At 40.5% G+C, this 20,336-nt stretch overlaps 1 protein-coding gene across 7 annotated transcripts in view; it reads left to right on the plus strand.

The window, feature by feature from the left end:
* Positions 1–20,336, plus strand: part of MCF2L (MCF.2 cell line derived transforming sequence like) — a 155,919-nt gene that overhangs the window by 21,815 nt on the left and 113,768 nt on the right. Inside the window, exon 1 of one of the 7 annotated variants that reach the window (XM_088051824.1) lies at positions 12,597–12,930. The exons of 3 other annotated variants lie outside the window; for them this stretch is intronic. In XM_088051824.1, the coding sequence (XP_087907950.1) occupies positions 12,852–12,930 (79 nt within the window). In that variant the 5' untranslated portion in view covers positions 12,597–12,851. Of the gene's footprint in view, positions 1–12,596; positions 12,931–15,454; positions 15,568–20,336 lie in introns of those variants that run through there. 3 more of the 7 variants (XM_088051813.1, XM_088051814.1, XM_088051815.1) reach the window with 3 other exon arrangements.

The following is a 20,336-nucleotide window of genomic DNA, read 5'->3' on the forward strand; positions in this document are numbered from 1 at the left end:
ATGCAGTATTCTGCATTTCCCAAGCTCTGTCTTCTAGCAGAGTTTGAGAAATAGTTTGTTATTGAGACCAAAAAAAGTGTGCCTAAAATACTGAGTAGACGAGCTCACTGCTGAATTTTCATTCAATGGTGTATGGGAAAACACCTGCAGCTGCTGGTTTCCTTGGTAACAAGTTCACTGCAAAATCTAAATGCACTGCACTAAGCCTGTCAACTGCATTTGAGGAGAGTTTAACATGCACACTTGGACCTTATGATACGTGAGATTCTCAAATGCCATGTCATTTATGCTGTTCTTGCATAAAATACCTGATTAAAGGAGATGTGCGACATGTTTTGGATTTTGGACAAAACTGCAAACAAGGTTGGTATTTACAAGTCTAAACATGGCCTTTCTATGTGTCTGTAAATATTTCCTTACAGCATCTTGTTTTCTGAACACTTACTTTTAAAATCTTGCCTTTTAAAGCTCAGTGCTATTGTTTGCATATTTTAAAGCTCAGTGCTATTGTTGCATTGTTGAGTCTTAACTGCTTTTTGGAGTTGGAGATCAGGGAGCTGCTGAAAGGAATTGCTAGTACATATGCCATATAATAGAATTTTGGCAGGACATTGGTTTTATTTGTCTAAGTAATTCAATATGGGATACATGTATATGTTCTCACAGATGAGTATTTTTGCTCTGACTGAAAGGAGTATGATTTCATATGTCGTGTTAGAAGATTTTAGTGATGCTTATGATTAGCTTCAACTGTTTGAGCCAAAAAAAAAAAAAATCTATGGAATAGTATGGTTGTGTTATTATACCAGAAGGATTAATTTAAAACCTGAGTTGTACTTTCAGAAAGAGAAACTCTGTTAAGCAAGTATTGTTAAAGAGTTAGATGGTTCTTCAGCAAGTATGTTTAGCATAACATCATTGTGTGTACCTGGATCACAAGTACATGGAGTAGAAGTCATATTTGTGACTGCCTTTCTGTTTGTAAAGGGGTTTCCCATATTTATTGGGAAAGTAACTTATAGTACTGGGAAGACCAGGCAGTATAAAAAACCACAACACATGTTGACAAAACATTGTCTGTAGCTTGTCAAATATTATAGCCATCTGGCAGTGACTCCATGGTGGGATTGCTTTCTAAAATTGGCTTTAAAATGTTTCATAAACTCTTTCTTTCCTTCTAAAAGGAGGCAGCTGTTCACGTGAAATTACGTATGAGTTTAGTTACTAGACTCTTTGCATTTGGGGTCTTATTCATGAGTATTAAACAACCTTTGAATCTAATACCTTACTGTGTTTCCCCCACAGATAATATTGAATGTCATTAACGAGGTATATATTTTTAAAGAGCTTTCACTAGGAAAGACTTTAAGTTTTCATAGACTTTATTTTATTACTATTTGCTTTGGGTGCTCTAAGTTATTAATATTGCATTAGAAAGGTCCATGAGCACTGTGTGTACAAACTGTGCCATTTGGGGGATGGAGGAAGTGGGGAGAGCAGGCAGACACTGTCTTTTACATGAGAAACTAGTCTTTAGTTTTAAATACTCCCTTGCAGATGTCAGGGGAAAAGAAAAGGGACAAAAGGAGAGGGAAAGAACTGTTTGTACAGTGCAGTTATTCATGTTCTGTTTTCCAAATCCCATCGTACCTCTTCTTGCTGCTGTTACACTTTGAAAAATGTAGACAAAAATATTTTTTCTATCGTAGGGCAAACAGTTTAGTTTCTTGAACAGCATTCTGCCTCATTCCTCGAGGGAATAAAAGTTAAACTGTCCAACATTACTCTGCTTTTGAGAGCTCTTTGCTTGCAACCCACTGCACCACCAGGAATTACTCTGCAAGAGACCCCATTTGCACATACATGTGACAGTGAAGAGAAATCTGGTACTTAGAAAGATGAAGTAGAATAACAGATTATACATGTGTCTTTGTGCTATGGAAAGCTTTTGGATACTTAAAGAAGCTCTGAATTTTCTGAAAATTTTGCAGAAACAAACTTGAAGCATTTGAGAATTGGCAAGAATACAAAACCTGAAATTTTGTGGAAATCTCACTTTAAACTTTTAGATATTCTAAAACGTGACATAACTCAATGAAAACAGATACAGTGCAAGAGCAGCATGATTACAAAGCAACTGTTTAAAATACCAGTGTTGAAGATACTTTGATTGCACTCCTTGGTGCATCCTGGAGATTATTTACCAATAACTTTCTGCAGCTGACCTGACAGCACCTGGGTAGGGTTAGAAACAAATGTCTCCTGAGCTGGAATAGGAATTGTGCTCTGGGGATGCATCTCTCTGTGAGCAGGTCCCTCTGCATTAATCTTTGTGGATTATGGGCCAGCTCCTGATCATGGTTATGATGTTTTTTTAAAGTATCTAGTAAATTTAAAGCTTAAATTATTTGAAAGTGAAGTCCATGAAACCTCTTTTGTTTTTTTTTTAATCAAAAAGCACTTAATTTTGCTGCATTTTAAGTAACTGAAAACCCCCCAGCATTGTATTAAGTTTCTTGCTGACAGGAGAATCCTTGTTTTTTGCATTGGAAATAATTCTGAAGGGTCAAAAGATAAAATAAGAAAAAGCAGCAGTGGTATATAATCAAAGAAACAAGGAAATGTATACATTCTTGCTTATATTTTTCTTTCCAAAGCAGTAACAATTTAGGACTGTGGTCATTCAAGAAAACTAACAGTACTTCCAGTAGCCTATTGAAGTAAAAGTTCAGTCTTTCTGTTTCAAGAAAGCATGAAATGCTGGTTTGGATATGGTTTACAATATAAGGAAATCTAGATGACATTTTTCTTTCAGTCAATTTTACCATAATGCAGCAGAGTAACTAGAGACTGAAGAGCAGTCATTTTCCCTCATCTATTGAGGGTGTTGTGCAGACCACCTCCCAGGAAAGATCAATGTAATTTGTCTTATTTGAGAAGTACCATATTCCATGAAGAATAGAATTAAATGGAAAATAAAGGGGATCTGAGAATATCCACTATTTCATATCCTAATCAAAAAAACCCAACACAACAAATCATTGTAAATTGGATATAATGATTTTTGCTTGTCAATAAATGAAGAAGTTGTAATTGTTTGCAAAACACTTTTTTAGAGGCATTTTTCCCCATACCTGGAATCTTCTGCCCCTCTCGATGGTACCCGCTTGTCATGGGGTGACTTTACCTTTAAGATAGTTTTGCAAGCTAAGGAAGTTGAAGCTGCTGGTGACTGATGGGAGTCTTTTCTCCTGACCAATTATCGGTCATTTCTAAGAACTGACAGCAGTTTTGACCATTGAAAAGTGAAATCAACCTGTGAACACCACCTTAAGACCTAAGCCTGAGAATTTCTTGCTCTCTTTGTTTCCTGGCTGTGAAAGGTAACAGAGCTTCGGCTGGCCTCCCGTTCCCTGCCCAGGCCATGCGGCTGGGCAGGGGCTGGGCTGGGCCCAGCGGCTCCCGGCCGGGAGATGGGGCCTGCGGGGCTTGCCCCGGGCTCTGGCCGGGCCAGGCCGGTCCCTGGCTCGGCTGCAGTTTTTGCCGTGACGGAATTCACCAGAGACTGCTGAGTAAAGAAAGGAAAAAAAAGCTCTGGACCTGCGGCAAGCTGAGACAGAGACCACACTCTCCAGAGCAGCGATGAAGAACCTTCCATCGTAGACAACTCCAGCTCCTGCTCCGGCAGAGGTCACAGAACCAGCTACAAAGCCTGGGCAAGATTTTAAACTTTTCATTTCCCAGATGAGACTTGCAGATTAATCCTTTTATACAGAGAGAGAAAAAGAGAGTAATCAACATGTAAAGAGACTTTATAAAACTATCAGAGACAGCAAAGAAAAGAAGCTTCAGAAAAGGTAGAGAATAAGGAGATGCTTTATAAGCTGAAATATTTTTCTGTTAAAGCTATGGAGATGGACAATAAGGTCTTGAAAAGGAAACTCCTTTACTTCATGACAGAGTATATTGGGAGGAATAGAGTGTTCAAAGTGCAAATTTTGAGTAAAAAGTAGAGTGATTGTGATACAGTGAAGTGCTGGAACAGAGTGAAGCGAAGATTTGAAGCCTTGGGGGGCAGTGAGAAAACTGTTTTCCAGCAAAGCTCAGAGAGACAGATGAAGAGAACTTTTGCCTTTGAATAACTCATCCTTAAAATGCCATCCCTAGACTCATGGCCCATACACACCTCAGAGTGATGTGAAATGGGAGGAGTGAACTCTGATAACAGGATTTCCGGGCAGCTGGCATCAGAAAAATAGAAAGCTATAACAGAAATAGTTTTCTCGTGAGAAACTCCATAAATTAGCAGAAGGAGACTTCTGTTTCTCTACAAAGACTGATGAAAAGACTGTAGCAGGAATTGGGACTGTTTTAAACACCAAAGTTCCAAAGTTCTTGTCTCTATGTAGTCACGTGTACAAGAAAATGGTTAAGTAGTGAAAGATAAAAGGGTTTTCTGGAAGTTTATTCTGGTGGGTTTTTTTGTTCTTGTAGTTTTGTTAATAAACTTTCTTTATTCCTTTTAAGTTTTAAGCCTGTTTTGTTCTAATCCATATCTCATAGCAAGAAATAAGTAATTTTTTTTAGTTACTGCTTTAAAACCACGACACTGCTGTATAAAGCATCCACCAACAAAAATAAGAAAATAATGCTACTTTATTTATTGAGGATTGTATTGCATTAAAATAGATAGAGTAATAGGTGTGGTAAGGAAACAGTTTTCAAGCTCTGTTGTGAAGGACACAACAGCACCATTGCAGGACCTGTGATGAGTGTGGGCATTTTGCAGCAAGTCTGAGGTCTTTTTTGGGGTGTGACCTCTGGCTGCAGGTGTGGTTGTTGGAAATTACTATTTCTATATGATTAATAAAAATAGATTTCTAGATGAATAATAGAAAGGTTACTTTCCTATTTAAATTCTCCTGATTTTGCATTAAGAGAAAGCCAAGTCCTCTCAGAGTGCTTGAGGTGCATTCCAGGAGGGAGGCCAGCACCCAGTGGGGGATAGTAAGCAGTCTTGGGGTAGCACATCTGCCAGAGGTGGGCAGCTCAGCCACATCAGCCGCAAACTGCATCTTCCCATGTCCTCAGTGCATTCCCTGAGCATTGCACTACTTCCTTTTATAAAAAGGGAAAAGCTTTCTGTCATCCTAAAGCTCTACTGAATGCTACTTTTTAAGATGTACAAGTGGAAAAGGGCAGTAAAATTTTAAGATACATCCCATTCCATCCCTGGAGGTATTTAAAATCTGTGTAGATGTGGCACTTAGGGACACAGTTTAGAGGTGGACTTGGCAGTTCTGTGTTAATGGTTGGACTCAATGATCTTAAAGTTCTTTTCCAACCTAATGGTTCTGTGATTCTAAAAAAGTTCCAAATTAAAGTTGACATCCTTCTACTGAGCCCTTTATCTGTGTTATAATTTGTCAGCCTGTTCCTCAGGGGTAAGCACTTCAGTTTTATTCTGTGTAATCAAATTGAATGGTCCTGGAAAAACCCTGCTTTTTTATTCTTTTTTACATTGTTGATTGTATGTAAAATGAACAATTTTATGTGGCAGTTAAAAATCACTTTTTGTTACAGAGAAATTTCCTGAGTGTTTTAAATCAATCCTGACTTGAATAGTAGACCTGCTGAACTTCTATGTGTGCAGCTCGTTCTTTTGAAATAGGGATTTTTACAAAGTAGGGCATGTAATAAAATTCAGACTTCTAATACTCAAAATCTGAACACTCACGCAGTTTGATTTAGAGCCTAATACTTTTAGGACACCTCAAAGGTTTGAGCTCTAAAAAAATGTTGGACAGACACTTTTGGAGGGAAGAAATTAATTTTATGACCCCTCATCCAGCATTTCCTTTGAAAAGAAAATCACCCTAACAACAGAAAACAAAAGGTGTGTGTTTTCTGGAACCATTTAATTTCAGCATTTGAATACATAATGTTTAATCTGTGGAAGAATGTGACTGTGACATCTCTGCACCTATACCATCTATTTAATTGTCATGGTACCAGTAGCTGATCTTCTGAAACCAGAGTTCTTCCCTGGCATCCACTATTTCATTTTTCTACATTTAAATTACAGTGGTTTCATTTCTTTTGGGGTTGGAGTAGTTTCCCTTGTGAGGCCTTTCCTTTAACTATACGTATTTATGGAAGTGCCCCAATGAAGGAAATGACGGTGATGCTTCATTATTACTCCTTTTTGCAGCAAATTCATTCCCTGCTCACCTTTATGCTTCCTATTCTCGGTCTTCCTAACTTCCTACACAAAGTACTTCCTTCATCTGTAAAGATTTCTCAGTAAACTTAGAAAGGAAGGGTCTTACTTGGCACTGCATTGGCAAAAGGCAGCATTCATTCATTTATTGCCATGCTACTTTTAGAGGAGTGCAGCTGTGGGCACATCTGGATAGTTTAGCTCCTCAGACTGAAGAAGAATAAAAGATTGGAACACCCCTCGGCTGGAGCAGGGGCAACTGGAGGTGTTAAATTAAATAAACTCTTTCAAGGCTGTTGGCTCTGCAGTGATTACTTAATCCCACATGGCAAAAAAAGGACAAAGAAGAAATCTGAAAGAAGCACTTACAAAGAAACTTGGTACTCTTTAGACACAGCAGGCCAGTAGAAGAGATCCAAATGCTGTTTCATCCAAGCAAGGAAGGCTGGGGAGAAAGAAGGCCCTGCCTGTTACGCTAGGAAGTATTGAAACCTGTGATCTGGTCAGTCATTTTAAGTTAATTCAGGCTGAAGAGCCTTACTGCAAAACTTCACAGCAGTATGAGGAATCTTGCTCTGGTGTGAAGCTGAGACACTGGTTATGAAAGAAACAAAGTAGGGAAAGTTAGTAATTAAGTTAAGCTTTAAGAACTAATTAATGTGTTTGGTTTTTTGTTTTGGGTTTTTGGGGTTTTTTGTTTTTAAGGAGAGGCTGGATTGCAGTTGCTGAGGGAGGAAGCAAGCTGTTTGGGGAAGACTGAAAGGACAGGGAGCTGGATTGTAGCAAGATTGGGCTAGACTGGAGAAGAGGCAATCAAATAGAGATGAGTATGTTATATTTCATCTATCTTTTACTACTTTTCAGCCATGGGCCTGAGCAATAGTGGAAAAGGAACAGGAAGGTGAAGCTTTTCCCTTACTGCTAAGTACTTGATCTGTGTGTCACCTCAGCCTAATCCCTGTGTGGGGGTATCACACATCCCAGATGAGAGAACCTGGAGAGCAGCTTCTAGGACCTCTTCTGTATGGCATGTACTTTCTCTAAGAAAAAATCATTGAGGATGAGGAGACACTGAGAACTTGATGGAGATTTGGTAAATTAATATATTAATTAAACCTGGCATAATTTTGATGGAATTATTCTATTAACTGCTCTTGCACATCTGAAAGCTTCTATAGTTTCTGTTCCTGTATGAATGAACCTTGCCTGTACTCTGGCTTTGTATTAGTGTTTCGTGTGTCAAGTTTTCAAGAAGAAAAACGCTGATTTTTTTTGTTTCCTTTCCTTCCTCCATGTATTTGCTAAGTTCTCTGTATTCCTTGAGATTGCGAATCTAGGAACAATTTTCTCCTTGTGAAAGAGTGAGGTGTTGCCAAAACCAGAATACTGCCATCTCTGCTTATGAATCCCAGTTTCAAATCCCAGATGCTTTACATAATAAAGCCTAACTGGGCTGATTACCAAGAGAACTCAGTCATTCAGGGAAATAAAAGGGAAAAATCCCTTTTCTTCTTGAAGGAAGAACTCATGCCAAGAGGAGGTTGAAATGTTAAAAATGCATTTTCTGTTTGGATCTTTCATATCGACTGTCCTGTTTCCCTTTTCTTTCCCTTTTATTTAAGGCTGGGGATCACTATCACCCTTGTGCAGTGGGTGTATGTGGCAGTTTTTTGTAGGACCTGAGAGGACCTAAATGTATGAAAACCACATTCAGTGGGTCTCTTCCCTCTCTGCAGGAGCCCAGCTTAGGTAAGTCTCCCTGGCTATGTTTGCAGTGTCCTCAGAGAGCAGTGGTGCTGTGGATGCTGTAGCTTCTCTGCTCACACTCTATAGAGTTCTGGTGGGTGGGGCCATCCAGGAAAGAGCGTGCAGGCTTGGCTGCCTGATGCTGACCATGTGGTATCACTAGGAAGCTGTATGGGATGTTTGGCAGGGGATCCAGCTGCACAGAGCACATATGCTCTGCCTGTTCCCAATGCCGTGAGCGATGCGGCAGGGCCCGTGCAAAGCGGCAGCAGGGAAACCTCTGTGTGTCTTCATTTCTTGTAGTCCTGCTTTATAGTCAGTACATAATTTTTCTCCTGCTGCAGCCACTCTTAGGCTCGCAGAGAAACTAAGTTCCTATGGGTTAAACTGGAAGCCCTCTTGTGGATTAGTAATTGACTGAAAAATAAGAAATGGAGAGTTGCTTTAGGTAGTCAGTTTTCAGTGGGTGGAGGGGGAGTTACTGGTGGAGAAAACACAGGGGTTTCTGCAAAGGTTCCTGCAGCTGTTCAGCATAATCCTAAATGAACCGGAAATGGAAAAAAAATGTGGAATAAGAAAATCTGCAAATATGTGAAAATATTTATTTAAAATAGTAAAATTCAGTGCTGAGTGCAAACCGTTGGAGGATAAATTGGTGGTGCTAAGTGATCAGTAGAGAAGGTGAAATTAGTTGTTTGTACAAGCAATACAGATGAGAAAAAAAAATGCTATTCTGTAAGCTGTTACCCTCACTGAGAGACCTTGACTGGCTGTGGGTAGTTCCCTGAAAACAGCAGCAGCTCCGTTGGCATTCAGTGTCAGTCCGAAAGGCAAAAAAAAACCATTACAAACCGCCGAGAGGGAAACCGAGAACAACAAAATCCTTATGTCACTGAGTAATCTCTGCTGTGCCTACTTCTGGAGTACCATGTCCAGTTTTGTTCCCTTTGTTAAAGCAGAATTAGTGTATGTGGAGGAACGGTGAAGGCGGTCAGAGGTATGGGGCTGCTTTTATACAAATAAGAACCAATTAGTGTAGGAAATTTTCTGTCTGGAAAACAGGCAATTGGAGGAGACATAATATCACCTACAGTGGCAGTCTGTATAGTCATGAATGGCTTGGGGATGTGAAAAGAGAGTGTTTATTTCCTGTACTGTTTTTTGTTTGTTTGGTTGGTTTTTTGTTTGTTTTTTTTTTCCACCGCTTCACAAAAGAGAAACTGGGGCACACAGAAAACTTCCAAGAAGGTTGTTTAAATAAAAACAGTTTTCCACACAACACATAATTAAATTTTGAAACTCACTGATTCAGTCATCACATCACAGAGATCGACATAAAGTTAGCAGAGAAATCTTTAGGTATATTGTTGGAAGTATCTTTTGCTCAAGCAAAACTCATTGCATGATTATATGTTAATGACTTATGGTCACTGGTCTGGCCCCCCCACATGAGTGGATAGCTGTGTGTTCTTCTGGAACACTTTCAGAATTGCCAAAATTTCTTGAAAAACTAGGTAATCCTATTTGGGTGAAAATGTTTGGAAATAAAAGATGTGTGATGTTGCTGTGTTTGAACAGGATTTGCTGAAGACTACAGCCAAAACCAGAGTAAAGTAGAGAACTGAAGGAAAAAATAATGTTGCTAAGGCTTTCAAATCTAATAGAAGTTTAGAAAAAAGTCAATACAAATCAGGTCAAATATTATACCCACACAGCCATGGAAATCGATTGATTAAATTTTGTAATACATTTGTGCCTTTCTTATTATCTTTGCAGTTTCACTGAAAGAAACAGGAGTACAGACCATTTGACAAAAAACATTTCCAATACATTTTAAACATCTAAGAACTGAAAGGCTGTGTAGTCCTCAAATTTCTTTATGAATTCTTCTGATACAGCAGGGGCTTACCTGGGCCTGGTGAAGATATTTTGCTGAAGGTAATACATTAGCAGAAGTTAAAACTCAGAATTCCAGAAGCAGCTTGAATTTTTAATTTAAAAAATAATTAAAAATAAACATATTGTGTCTGGAAAAACATTTCCTATTGTATTTACAGACTCGCAGTGCTAGAACTGGGCATCAGTCCTTTTACTGTCAAATTTCAATTAGGCATCAGATGTGTGAGACTGAGGCTTTTTTAGTTCCATGACATGGTAGTCTTGATGATCTGAAGGGGTATGGGGATCAAGTAAATACTTAAAGAGAGTGAAAACTGCTGTAGCTCTTCCCTGAGATACACTCATGTATTTTCAGGACTGTTTTGATTCCATACATAGGTCACAGTCAGATAGTGGGTAGCTTCATATTGCAAGAAAGCTCAGTTGGGTCTTCCTGTTAAGAGTTGATTTTAATCAGTTTAAGGTCTGTTTCTTTAGTCTGGCTCAAGGTGTTCCTGAAACCATGTATGATCCTGTTTCACAGCAGCTGAGATTGTAATCCCACGTTTGGTCAAGTACCTTGAAATACTCTGTTTCATTCAGTAGAGAAGCTATGCCAAAGCTCCTTATTCAGGAAGACAAGGCTGCCTGATTTCCATGCTTGAACATGATTAGACAAGTACATGTTTACAAATAATCCACTTTTAGGTAAACTAACTTTCAACCCAGCTCACTAAACCTTTCATGTGGATGCTCTGCTCATATCTTGCATGTGTGGAATTTGTTGGAACGTGTAGAAAGTATATATAAAGTGGCATTGTTGGTGTAACTGAGGTTTAGCTAACATTAGGGTTTTTCATTCATTTTGCACAAATTTAAGTTACTATGTGCTTGTGATTCTGGAAGTTGACTGGTTGATGTTGTAAAATTCTTCACTACATTTTTGTCTTCTTTTTCATTTGTTATTTCACTGAGAAAGTCCATGGAAAGATGCACCTTTGATATATGGGAAGTTTAAGCAGTCTGCTGATTCTCCAAGGAAAACATGAAATTACTATTGAATTGAGGCAGGGAAATGTGGGATTGAATTACCATCTCCTCTTGCATTAGCTGCTTATGAGTGAATACATTTGCTGCACTTCTTGCTGCACCAGGAAACAGTGTAATCTTACACGTGAACTTTGCTGTTCTGCATATGCGAAAATGTCTTAGGCCTTTAACTTGCTGCAGTAACAAATCCCATTGACTGTCTGACATCTGGAGTTGTCCCTGGGCTGTCTGTGGATGCAATATGGTCACAGAGATTTTGTTTGATAACGAGCCTCAGCTATCCAAGTGCACCTGCAGACTTGCACTCCTTTTCTCATGCATTTGCTCCTCCTGGGTCACCACCAGAATGGCAAGAGCTTGGTCTGGTAATTGTGGTCTTGCTGCCCATCCCTTGTTCCTTTGCATAAATGCAGTCTCAAATGACAGTCACATAAACAAAATACTTTTTGCATACAAAGTTCCTACAGGTCCTGGTTTTCAGTGCTAGTACTTTGTTATGGAAAAGCTTGACAGAAGACTTAGTTTTATAATTTCTATTAATATTGAAATGGAAACCTATATAGCTTTAATCATATCTAATACATGGGGATGCTGTGGGCCTGTCATACTTTGAGTGGAAATAATGTGAATTAATGTAATAAATTAATTATCTAAATTAATTTTACTGGCAGAGGAAGCCTAGATAGTTTGATGAGTCTTCTTAAAAACTTTTTTTTAGTTCATGTCCTCTCTAATGGTATTGTTGAGTTATGAACATCTCATCAGAGCTCTCATTTCCCTCAGAAGGGCTGCTGTTTTTACCTGCTGTATGCAATCTGTAGAAAAGAAACTTTATCTTAAATAACACAATGTTTTCATTTTAAACAACAGAAAACATCTCTTTTTCATTTAGCCATGGATAATTTGTTATTTTTGGTTAAAAATTAGGATAAAACCAATAGAATGATTAGAAGAGTAGGGGAATTCAGCGGACCATCAGCAAAAACCTGCCAATGATGAGATTTAGGAGGCATTAAGATGATCTTTGGGGAAAAAAAGTGTTAAAAGCATTACGGTTTTGAACTTGTAAAAAAGTCTGTATGAAAGCAGTGAAATCAATTATGAGGAGCAGTTGTATAGAGCTGCGTTGCACTGCTTTCACTCTTGTAGGTTTTTCTGTGTCCCTGGAAGTTTTCCAGTGGTACTGTACCCTCTGTAGTAAGTGGAATTTTACACCTTGATGGGTCTGCAGAGCCCTTCTCTAAAACCCCTTTGCCTAAGGTGGGAATACATCACCTTAGCTCCACATAGTTGCTGTGGAAATACAAATTTCACAGAGCTGCTGTAAGGCTGCTGTGGCACAACATTTAAGCAAACTCCTCCAAGGAGTCCAGCAGACAGCTGTGTTTAAAGGAAACTCGACAGGGTTTAAAGGAGATTTGAAGTCCTCAAAGCCTTCCAAAATGACCATTCCAAACCGAACGCGAGGGCATCCTGCGGGCTGGTGGGAGCGGGATCCCCTTGGCGTTGTCAGTGGGAAGGCATTTTCCCTCCCTCACCCTGGCAGCGAGGAAGGTGGAGGAGCCCCGGCGTTCACGTGAGTGGGGATGGGGCGTTCTGCGAGCTCGGGCTGTTCCCGCGGGATGCGGCTCAGCCCTTCCCAGCGCCGGCTCCTCCGCGCTCCGCATCCTCCCGGGCCCCGGGCGCTGAGCTGCGAGAGAACTTCGGAGAGAACCCGCTGGCTTCAACATTCCCGGCTCCTGAGCACTCACTGCCCGCCTCGCCCGGGCGCTGCCAGCAGGGAACGTGGGCTCCTGCCTCCCTTTGTGCCGAGGGGAGCCGTGCGGAGCGATTGAAATGCAGGGCTGCGGAGCGCTGCTGTAGTGGGCTAGTTTGGGGCTTTTCCCCCGCTGCCTCCTTTAATCCTTCTGCAGGGGGTGGGCATGTTTGCTGTGGATTGTTTTTGTTTTATCTGAGAATGAGATGCTGGCTGAAAATTGAAGAAATGGCCCTAGAAGAATTGATGCAAAGATTAAATGCGGTTTCCCAGTGCGCTGGTAGGAGGAGCTGCTGGTCTTAAATAATGTGTTGTGTGGATGCTGTTAGTGATTTTGTAGGATTTACAGAAAATCCTGGCACTCTGAGTAGCTTTCTTTATGCATGCTCTCATTAATAGGGAAGAAAACATTAAGAGCTTTTATCAGCATGTTAAACTTTCATTGATATTAACACTAATTAACATTTTTTCAGTGATTAGTTATTCCTAAAGCATGCTTTAGAACATGGTTTTGGGTAGTTTTGGGTGGCTGTTAGCCCAGTCATGTACTCTAAATGGGTCTTGATTCCCTTTTTATCTGACTCGGCTGTACCTAAGTTGGGGGAATTTCAGATTTGTCTAATGAAACGGGTCTGATATGAAGCAGTGACAAGCTCAGCTAACTGTAAGCACTGCAAGCCAGTATTTTGGGTGGATCTAAATTGCCATTCCATGAGAATGAAGAGTTACATGAATTAATCATGGTAAATGTGGTTCTACATCTGTATGGATTAAAAATTAGAGACGATCTGCTGAAATGGTCTTAGCGCTGTAGAAAGATTATGAAAATTTCTGACATTGTTTTATTTGTTGAAAATGTAAATGCTTGTGTGTTCAAAACTAGAGCTAAGAAGCAGTGCACAATGAGGTGATCTTTGATCAGATCTAGGAGTGTTATCCTGGCTATTGCTCATGCAGAGATGTGAACACATTTCAGAATAAAAAAGTTACCTGGAAAGACAAGAGAGGTGGTTTTTGTATCCTTTGAAACTGTTTGGTTTGCCCTTTATTCTTGGTTTCCAGATTACAGAAATCTTGCATCTTCTTGTCATGTGAGGCAAACAGTGATTTGAAAATACAGAATATTATAAGCTATTATTCATTGTAGTATCAAAACTTGAAATTTATCTTCCTGTTTTCATAGTCCTCTGTTTCCTAAGGGTGACTTTTTAATCTTTTTCATTTTCCATGTGGTAGAAGGAGATAATTAGCAAGATGGCTGATGCTGTTAGTCTGATGAACACATAGATTAAATGACAAATATGGAATGAGCAGATCAGCTGCCTCTGTTTTCTTGGATAGGGAAAAAAGGTATTTTACCTTCTTAACATTTTTTGGGGGAAACAAGATCTGATGTGACAAGAACAAGCATTAAATGACAAGTAAAGGTCACATATACACTATTTTTCTCCTTCCTTGTTTTTCCTTTTGATTATCTTCCTATTTTCAAAACATATCTTTATTAAATATCTGGATATTTGTTTCATTTCCTGTTTTAGTTTTCTGAATGCTTAAGACGAAAGCCAATCTGATGTTAGCTAGGGCATACTGTCTGTTGCAGTTTATTTCAGTAATTTGTACATTACTTTTTCTCCTCCCATGAAAACATTGAACTAGTTTTTTTGTGGCAAGATAAATTTTCAGAACGTGTGGTGGATTTGGTTGGGAATATTGGAGCCTTTTCTTCCTGAACTGAAGGAGAGGGAGGCTCCAGAGTGGGAGGCTTGCCTGTGACACTGCCTATCTCTCAGCTGTGCAGCTGCAGGTACACTGTGACCTTCAAGTGAGCCACCAGCAGCTCCAAACACTGGTTTCATACTTGCTGGCAGCTCTGACCACGTGCTGGTTTTTAGCTTAAAAAATTTGCATATTTAAAGGGAAAAAAAAAAAGCAGCCTTTACTTTACAGCCAATTTCATATTCATGTGATTTAGCCGGTCCCCCTCCTCCCCCTTCTCTTTCTTCCTCTGTGTTATAATCCTTGTGCAGGTATTCTCAGACCAAAGGCAATGCTTTTATACAGCCAGTGGTTTTATTTATAGGTCACTGTTTCAGGTTTCCTTTTTCCTTCACCCCCCTCCCTCTCCTGTCGTTTTCAGGTTGTTCGACAGTTTCTCTGTCGCTGTCTCCCATTCTTGGGCTGTACACTGTCCTTGGGTCTAATTATCCTCTGTCTGGCTTCACAGCAGTTCTGTTGATTCAGAAATCTTTTGTAAGCAAAGATTTCCTTAACAGCCCAAGATCATGTTCAGACGTTTTCAATAGCTCCGTGCTCAGGAGTAATTGAAATGCAGAAGTCCCCCTGGCTTACCCCTGGTACAGCTGTCCACCTTCAGACATCGAGGGATTTTCTCCTCTTTAGGATTCTAGGTGAAAAAAACCCAAAAAACTGTTCTTCCTTAGCTTGTTTTTTTTTGTTGTTTTGGCTTTTTTTTTTTTTTTTTTTAATTATACTGCAGATGGGTTGAGATTTATCCCAGGTACTTTTCAGCTTTTGAGTCAGAAGAGGAATTCTAAAACCCTTGTGCACCGAACAGAGAGAAGGGGGTATGTTAAGATGGAAAGTCCTTCCACCTTCAGAGGTGCACTTGTCTTTCCTATGACTGGGTTGGGGGCCAGGAAGCCTGGAGTAGCTCAGCTCCCAGCCTAGCATCTCCCATTGCCTGAGGTTAGGAATGGCAAATCTGGGTGTGTCCATAATCTTCTACCAGAACAGCCTTTGTGCCTCTGGCTGCTTTCCCGCTGGCAAGTGCCCTGTGTCAGTCTGGCACTCACACAGCCTTGATGGGCCACTCTTCCTTCACTGCCACATCAGCACTTGCCTCAGAGATCCTGCTACTCTGACCAAATTCTGATTTACTCACATTCCCAGCCCCGTGGTAAGTTACTGACCTCTCCTTACTCTCTTACCAATGTGTGATCCTCTCACTGAGTTCCTCAAGTTCCTTCCTCTGACACATTTCATGAATCTGGACAGCTTTCTCTGGCAAAGCTTTGATTGATTATTTCTTGTCTTCCTCACTTTCACCTTATTCTCCAACACCTTACAGATATGTTATCTTCTCTTTCTGGACATACTTAGCTACCAAAATCATGCTCCCTAGTTTAATATTATCATCTGCTTCATATTCCAGCTCTGACTCTCTCTCCACAGTTCAAAATAACCTTGTGCTCTATACTTTCTCAACAACTGTAAAGGGTGTTCCCATGGCATCTTCTTTTATTTCTTCCCAGATACGCTCCTCAGTCTTCCCAGCCACTTTCCTTCTATCAGATGGCCACCTGGACTTGAATGACCAGACTAATTGCTTTTGCTGTTCTCATATTAATCCATAAAAGGCAGACATGATTTTAATAAATTCTCTGGGTTTTTTATTTTTATTTTCCATTAGAATTTTGGGGTTATTTAATAAAATAACGGTGAAATTATTAGTGATACTAAAACAAAAAATCCTATTTTTGTCTATTGTTTTGATGAATAATGGTATAAATTTTCTTTATTTGGATGTAGTTTTTATTTTTCTTCTTCTTTTTCAGTTCTGTTGCTGTGTTAAATTCAACCCTCAGCCACAGATTTCTATTTATGGGCAGGACTTCCCCTCCCCATGGAACAGTAGCTCAGAGGTTGAAGTCTCTGAGATGATAAACAGTTCTGACCTGGGACCTCATGGATTGTCCATGTCCCTGAGTGCCGTGGGGGTTCTGCTCAGGACTGCTCTGACACAGAAGCAGTGTTAAGGCACCAGCTCTCAGTGTCACTCACTACCCTACATTTGCATCATTTGGAAGCCTTGCAGTGACGTGTTTTCTAATTTGTGCAAACAGGCAATACAAATCTGACATTCTCAGCCTTAAGCTTGTGGAAGCCCCACTATAATGGTTTCTTTCCACCTTGGAAAAGTGCCACTATTACAGCTACCATCTGTTTCCTCTCCTCTAACACAATTTTAATGCTCTGCAGAAAGAAGAAACACCTGCAAACCAAAGAAGGAAAACATGTGGTTCCTCAGTAAATAGGTATGCAGTGCTGGTATTTTAAGTACAGGTAGCATCCCATAGCCATTTCAGCCTCAATGACTTTTCAGTAGCTCCACATTTTCAGTCTTATTCACAGTCTGGGCCCAAACTTTCCATTACATTTCCCTGGCTTTCTGTTCTTGACAGGCAGGCTTTTGAAGTTTTGGAGGCTGGCTCACCTCTCTTAACAAATTAGGCACAGATGTGGGAGGAAGGGACTCACACACCATCTCCAAGTACCCAGAATCACTGGGTGAGTTGGATTATTGCAAGAACAAACAGGAACATCCTCAGGCATACTGTAGGGACATTTTAAAGTTGTGGGCAGCTGGAAGGACCTGTTCTGTGTGTCCTTCCCATTCCTACATTCTTGTAAACTTGCCTGCTCTTTCTTACCCTTGTAGCTTCTCTCCTTGGTTCACTTGATTTTCAGCATTGGGAACTCAAAAGGTCTTTCTCCATGTGGGAGAGTGCTCTGTATGCTTCTGTTAATTTGGCAGGCAGGCAGGTCTGAGCATGAAGGCATTGATTTACTACTTGGCAACTTTATCAGCTTTCCATGTAGCTGATAGAGTTGGAGAGATCCAAGTGAGAGCTCTGAAATCTGCAGGTTGTTGGCACATCCACTGCACCCAGGTGGCCTTTAGTGGTAGTGGGGAATGCCTCTGCCTGGTATTAACTTGCTTGCCCTTCCTGACATGAGGTTTAAAATTTTGAAGGTAAGGGTGGGAGCTGCAGTTGAACAGACGCAAGCAGTTAAGAGTGGATTGCTCGTATTTTCTATGAGGATGCACTGTCACGGATCCTGGCAGCACTTGCATGGAGTGCATATTCTGGCCTAAACCAAACTCTTTGTTTTACTAATGAAACAGCTGAATCTAGTGAAACTATTGGGAGTAAGGTTCAGAGATGGCAACAGATTCATCCTTATTAAAAGGAGCTGGCTGCCTTTTTGGGAATCTGAGGAAAAATGTTTTGATCAACATTAAGGTTGATTACATTTTATTTTTAACCAAGCTATTGTTGCTTAAAGATTGTGTCCCAAAACATTTCATCACAATAGGGTTTTGGGGTTTTTTTACATACAACTTCCCCTGCCCCCTAAAAAAACACCTATCCTTGACTTTATATCCAGCAATAGGTATTAAACAATAAATGATGGCACATTTAGAATGGCTTTTCAGAGGATTGTGGGGTGCGTATTTGTCAGTCTCCTCTTCAGTTTATGGATTTGGGTATATATACTTAAAGCTTTCAGAGCCGGGAAAGCCCTGCCTGGATTTAAGTACTTAATGATATGAAAGAAGAAAAAAGCCTTTTCCTTTGATGTGTTTTTATTACCATGGTGTCTCAGAATATTTTCTTGGCAGGAGTGCCTGGCACAGCTGCCTGCCACGCTTCCAACCACAGAGAGCCAAGCTGCAAGATTACCTTGTGCATATCAAATAACAGAACTTCTGCAGAAAAGGAACAGCGCAGAGCAGGGATGGAGTGTCTGCATGTAACACACACTGTGTTGGCTTCAAGGTGTTTGCTCTAAACTGATGTGTTGGCCAGAACCTAGGAGTAGGAGGCATGTGGGTCACTCTTTCATTTAATGAAGAAGACAAGCCAGCTACTTGAGATTTTGTTGTGTGTCAGCTCCAACAACTTAATGTTTCAGTATCTGAAACACTGCATTTCAGCTGGAAGTTTTATCCTGCTATTTTACAATGTCTGGCTTAGTTCCACTGTCTCTTTTGTCTTGTCCCATTTAATAGCAGCTCTCATTTTGGACAGAAAGAACAGGATCTTGGATGCTTTTATATGGATTAATCACTTGTAGGTCTCTTGAGTTAACCCTGCAATACTGTGTTAGCTATTTTGACCTCTCTCTAGTTACTTATCCCCACAACTACATAGCTCAAGCATGAGCCACTTGGCTCACCACACACAGGAATGCAGCTTTGTGGTGACGCAAACTGTCTGGAAGTCCAGCCTTTAACCTTGCCTTTAACAGCACCCTGGGTGCAGCCTGCTCATGCCTTGTGGAGCAGTCAGCCTAAGCACACAGTCCTGGGTGCAGGTAGAGATGGAATCACCATCTTGGAGGTTGACTTCTGCATGCAGTGGGCAGTTTTAGACAATAGATCCCCTTACTTACAGCAGTCTCAGATGTTAGTTATATCCTCAGTCTGCCTGTGCTGTTCTTTTTTTGTGGCTTTTGAGTTTTTGTAATAATGCTTTAAATTTCCTGATGACTGACAGGAAGCACTATTTGACTTGTGGTGTTCCAGGGGCATGGAGATGGCTGTTGAGCTTCCCACATGGTTCCCTGGAGCAGCAGGGAGTGGGACACAATGAAACCCTTGCTGCAGTGAAGAAATGTTAAATTTGGTCATGCAAAAGATGTAACTGGCTGTGAGTTTCAGCATGACCAAGAGCTGAAATGGAGAAGCTTTGTGATAGCACTCCCCAAATGTTTCTACCTTCATGTGAAGGCTGATGGTGTTTGAGCTTGGTAGGAGCCAGGGATGGTGCCTTAGGCACTTAAATCCCGTTGAGGACACAGCACAATGCAGTGTGGCACTCAAATTGTGGTGAGCTGATAAAGCACAGTGCAGCATGGTACTGCTAGGTTTTGAAGATTTCAGTGTGTAATGCTGCTTGGCAGCATGCAGCCTTTTTGAAACTGATAATCTGGGCAAACAGGTATTTGGCAAGTTGAGAACCACACTGCTGTGCAGTAAGTAAGCTCCTGTTTTTCACCTGTGCTGTTACTTCAGGGCTGTAAGTGCTGTCACCCTTCCTGTGCTTGAGGCATTTGCTAAGTGACAGTTTTACTAAAAGTCTTTCTGCCATCAGCATTTCATGTGGCAGGCAGAAAATTTGCACTGAGAAGTGACTGTCCTAGTTCTTTTAAAGTCTCAATTTTTGTTGAGCCAGAAATGTATCTTCCTTTTCTTTCAATTCCTGCCTATCATCTGATGGATTTAAAGGGAGGGTGGCTTTGCATATGAAACACCAAGATAATTTATATAAATAGAAAACTGTGAGAATACACATAGCTTATTTTAAAAATTACTCTTCAGGCTACAACCTTTATTGTTAATAATATCAAATGATAAATTGCAGACATTTTTGTAAACACTCCTGTGTCTGACTTCTGGGATAGACAAAGTCATTTCCCTTGGTCACTGTGTTGTCCTGGGCTGCTGGTTTTCTCTCCAGGTAACCCTGTGTTACTTAGCTGGTCATTTGAGGCTATCTCATGTCACATGCCAGTGTTTGAACAAGAGTTTTGTAAAGCCAGTCTTGTATCAGCCCATGAACCAAATGAACCAGAGCGTTGCGTGACTGATTTTTTTCCTCTTTCTGCATTTACCTTGCGTGTGTTGCTACAGGCACAATGCCTGCTGAAGCAACTGCTGTGGAAAAGCCCTGCCAAACTGAAATGTTCCTTATGGCTCTGTATCCTGCTGCTGTGGAATATTTGTAATTGAATTGGTTCTTCTCTATTTCCATTATCTTACTATTTGCAATTTTCAGATTTACTGCAGTGAAGAGATTCATTTGGTAATTCAGGTTGTGAGGTGAAAGCTGAGTGGGTTTTTTTGATTCCCTGTCTGCCTCTGAGAAGTGCCTGAACTCT

This window comes from Pseudopodoces humilis, chromosome 2 (genome assembly GCF_049639895.1).
Source record: "Pseudopodoces humilis isolate 2021_Gansu_Grassland_sample_001 chromosome 2, ASM4963989v1, whole genome shotgun sequence".
In the NCBI taxonomy this organism is placed as follows: domain Eukaryota; kingdom Metazoa; phylum Chordata; class Aves; order Passeriformes; family Paridae; genus Pseudopodoces; species Pseudopodoces humilis.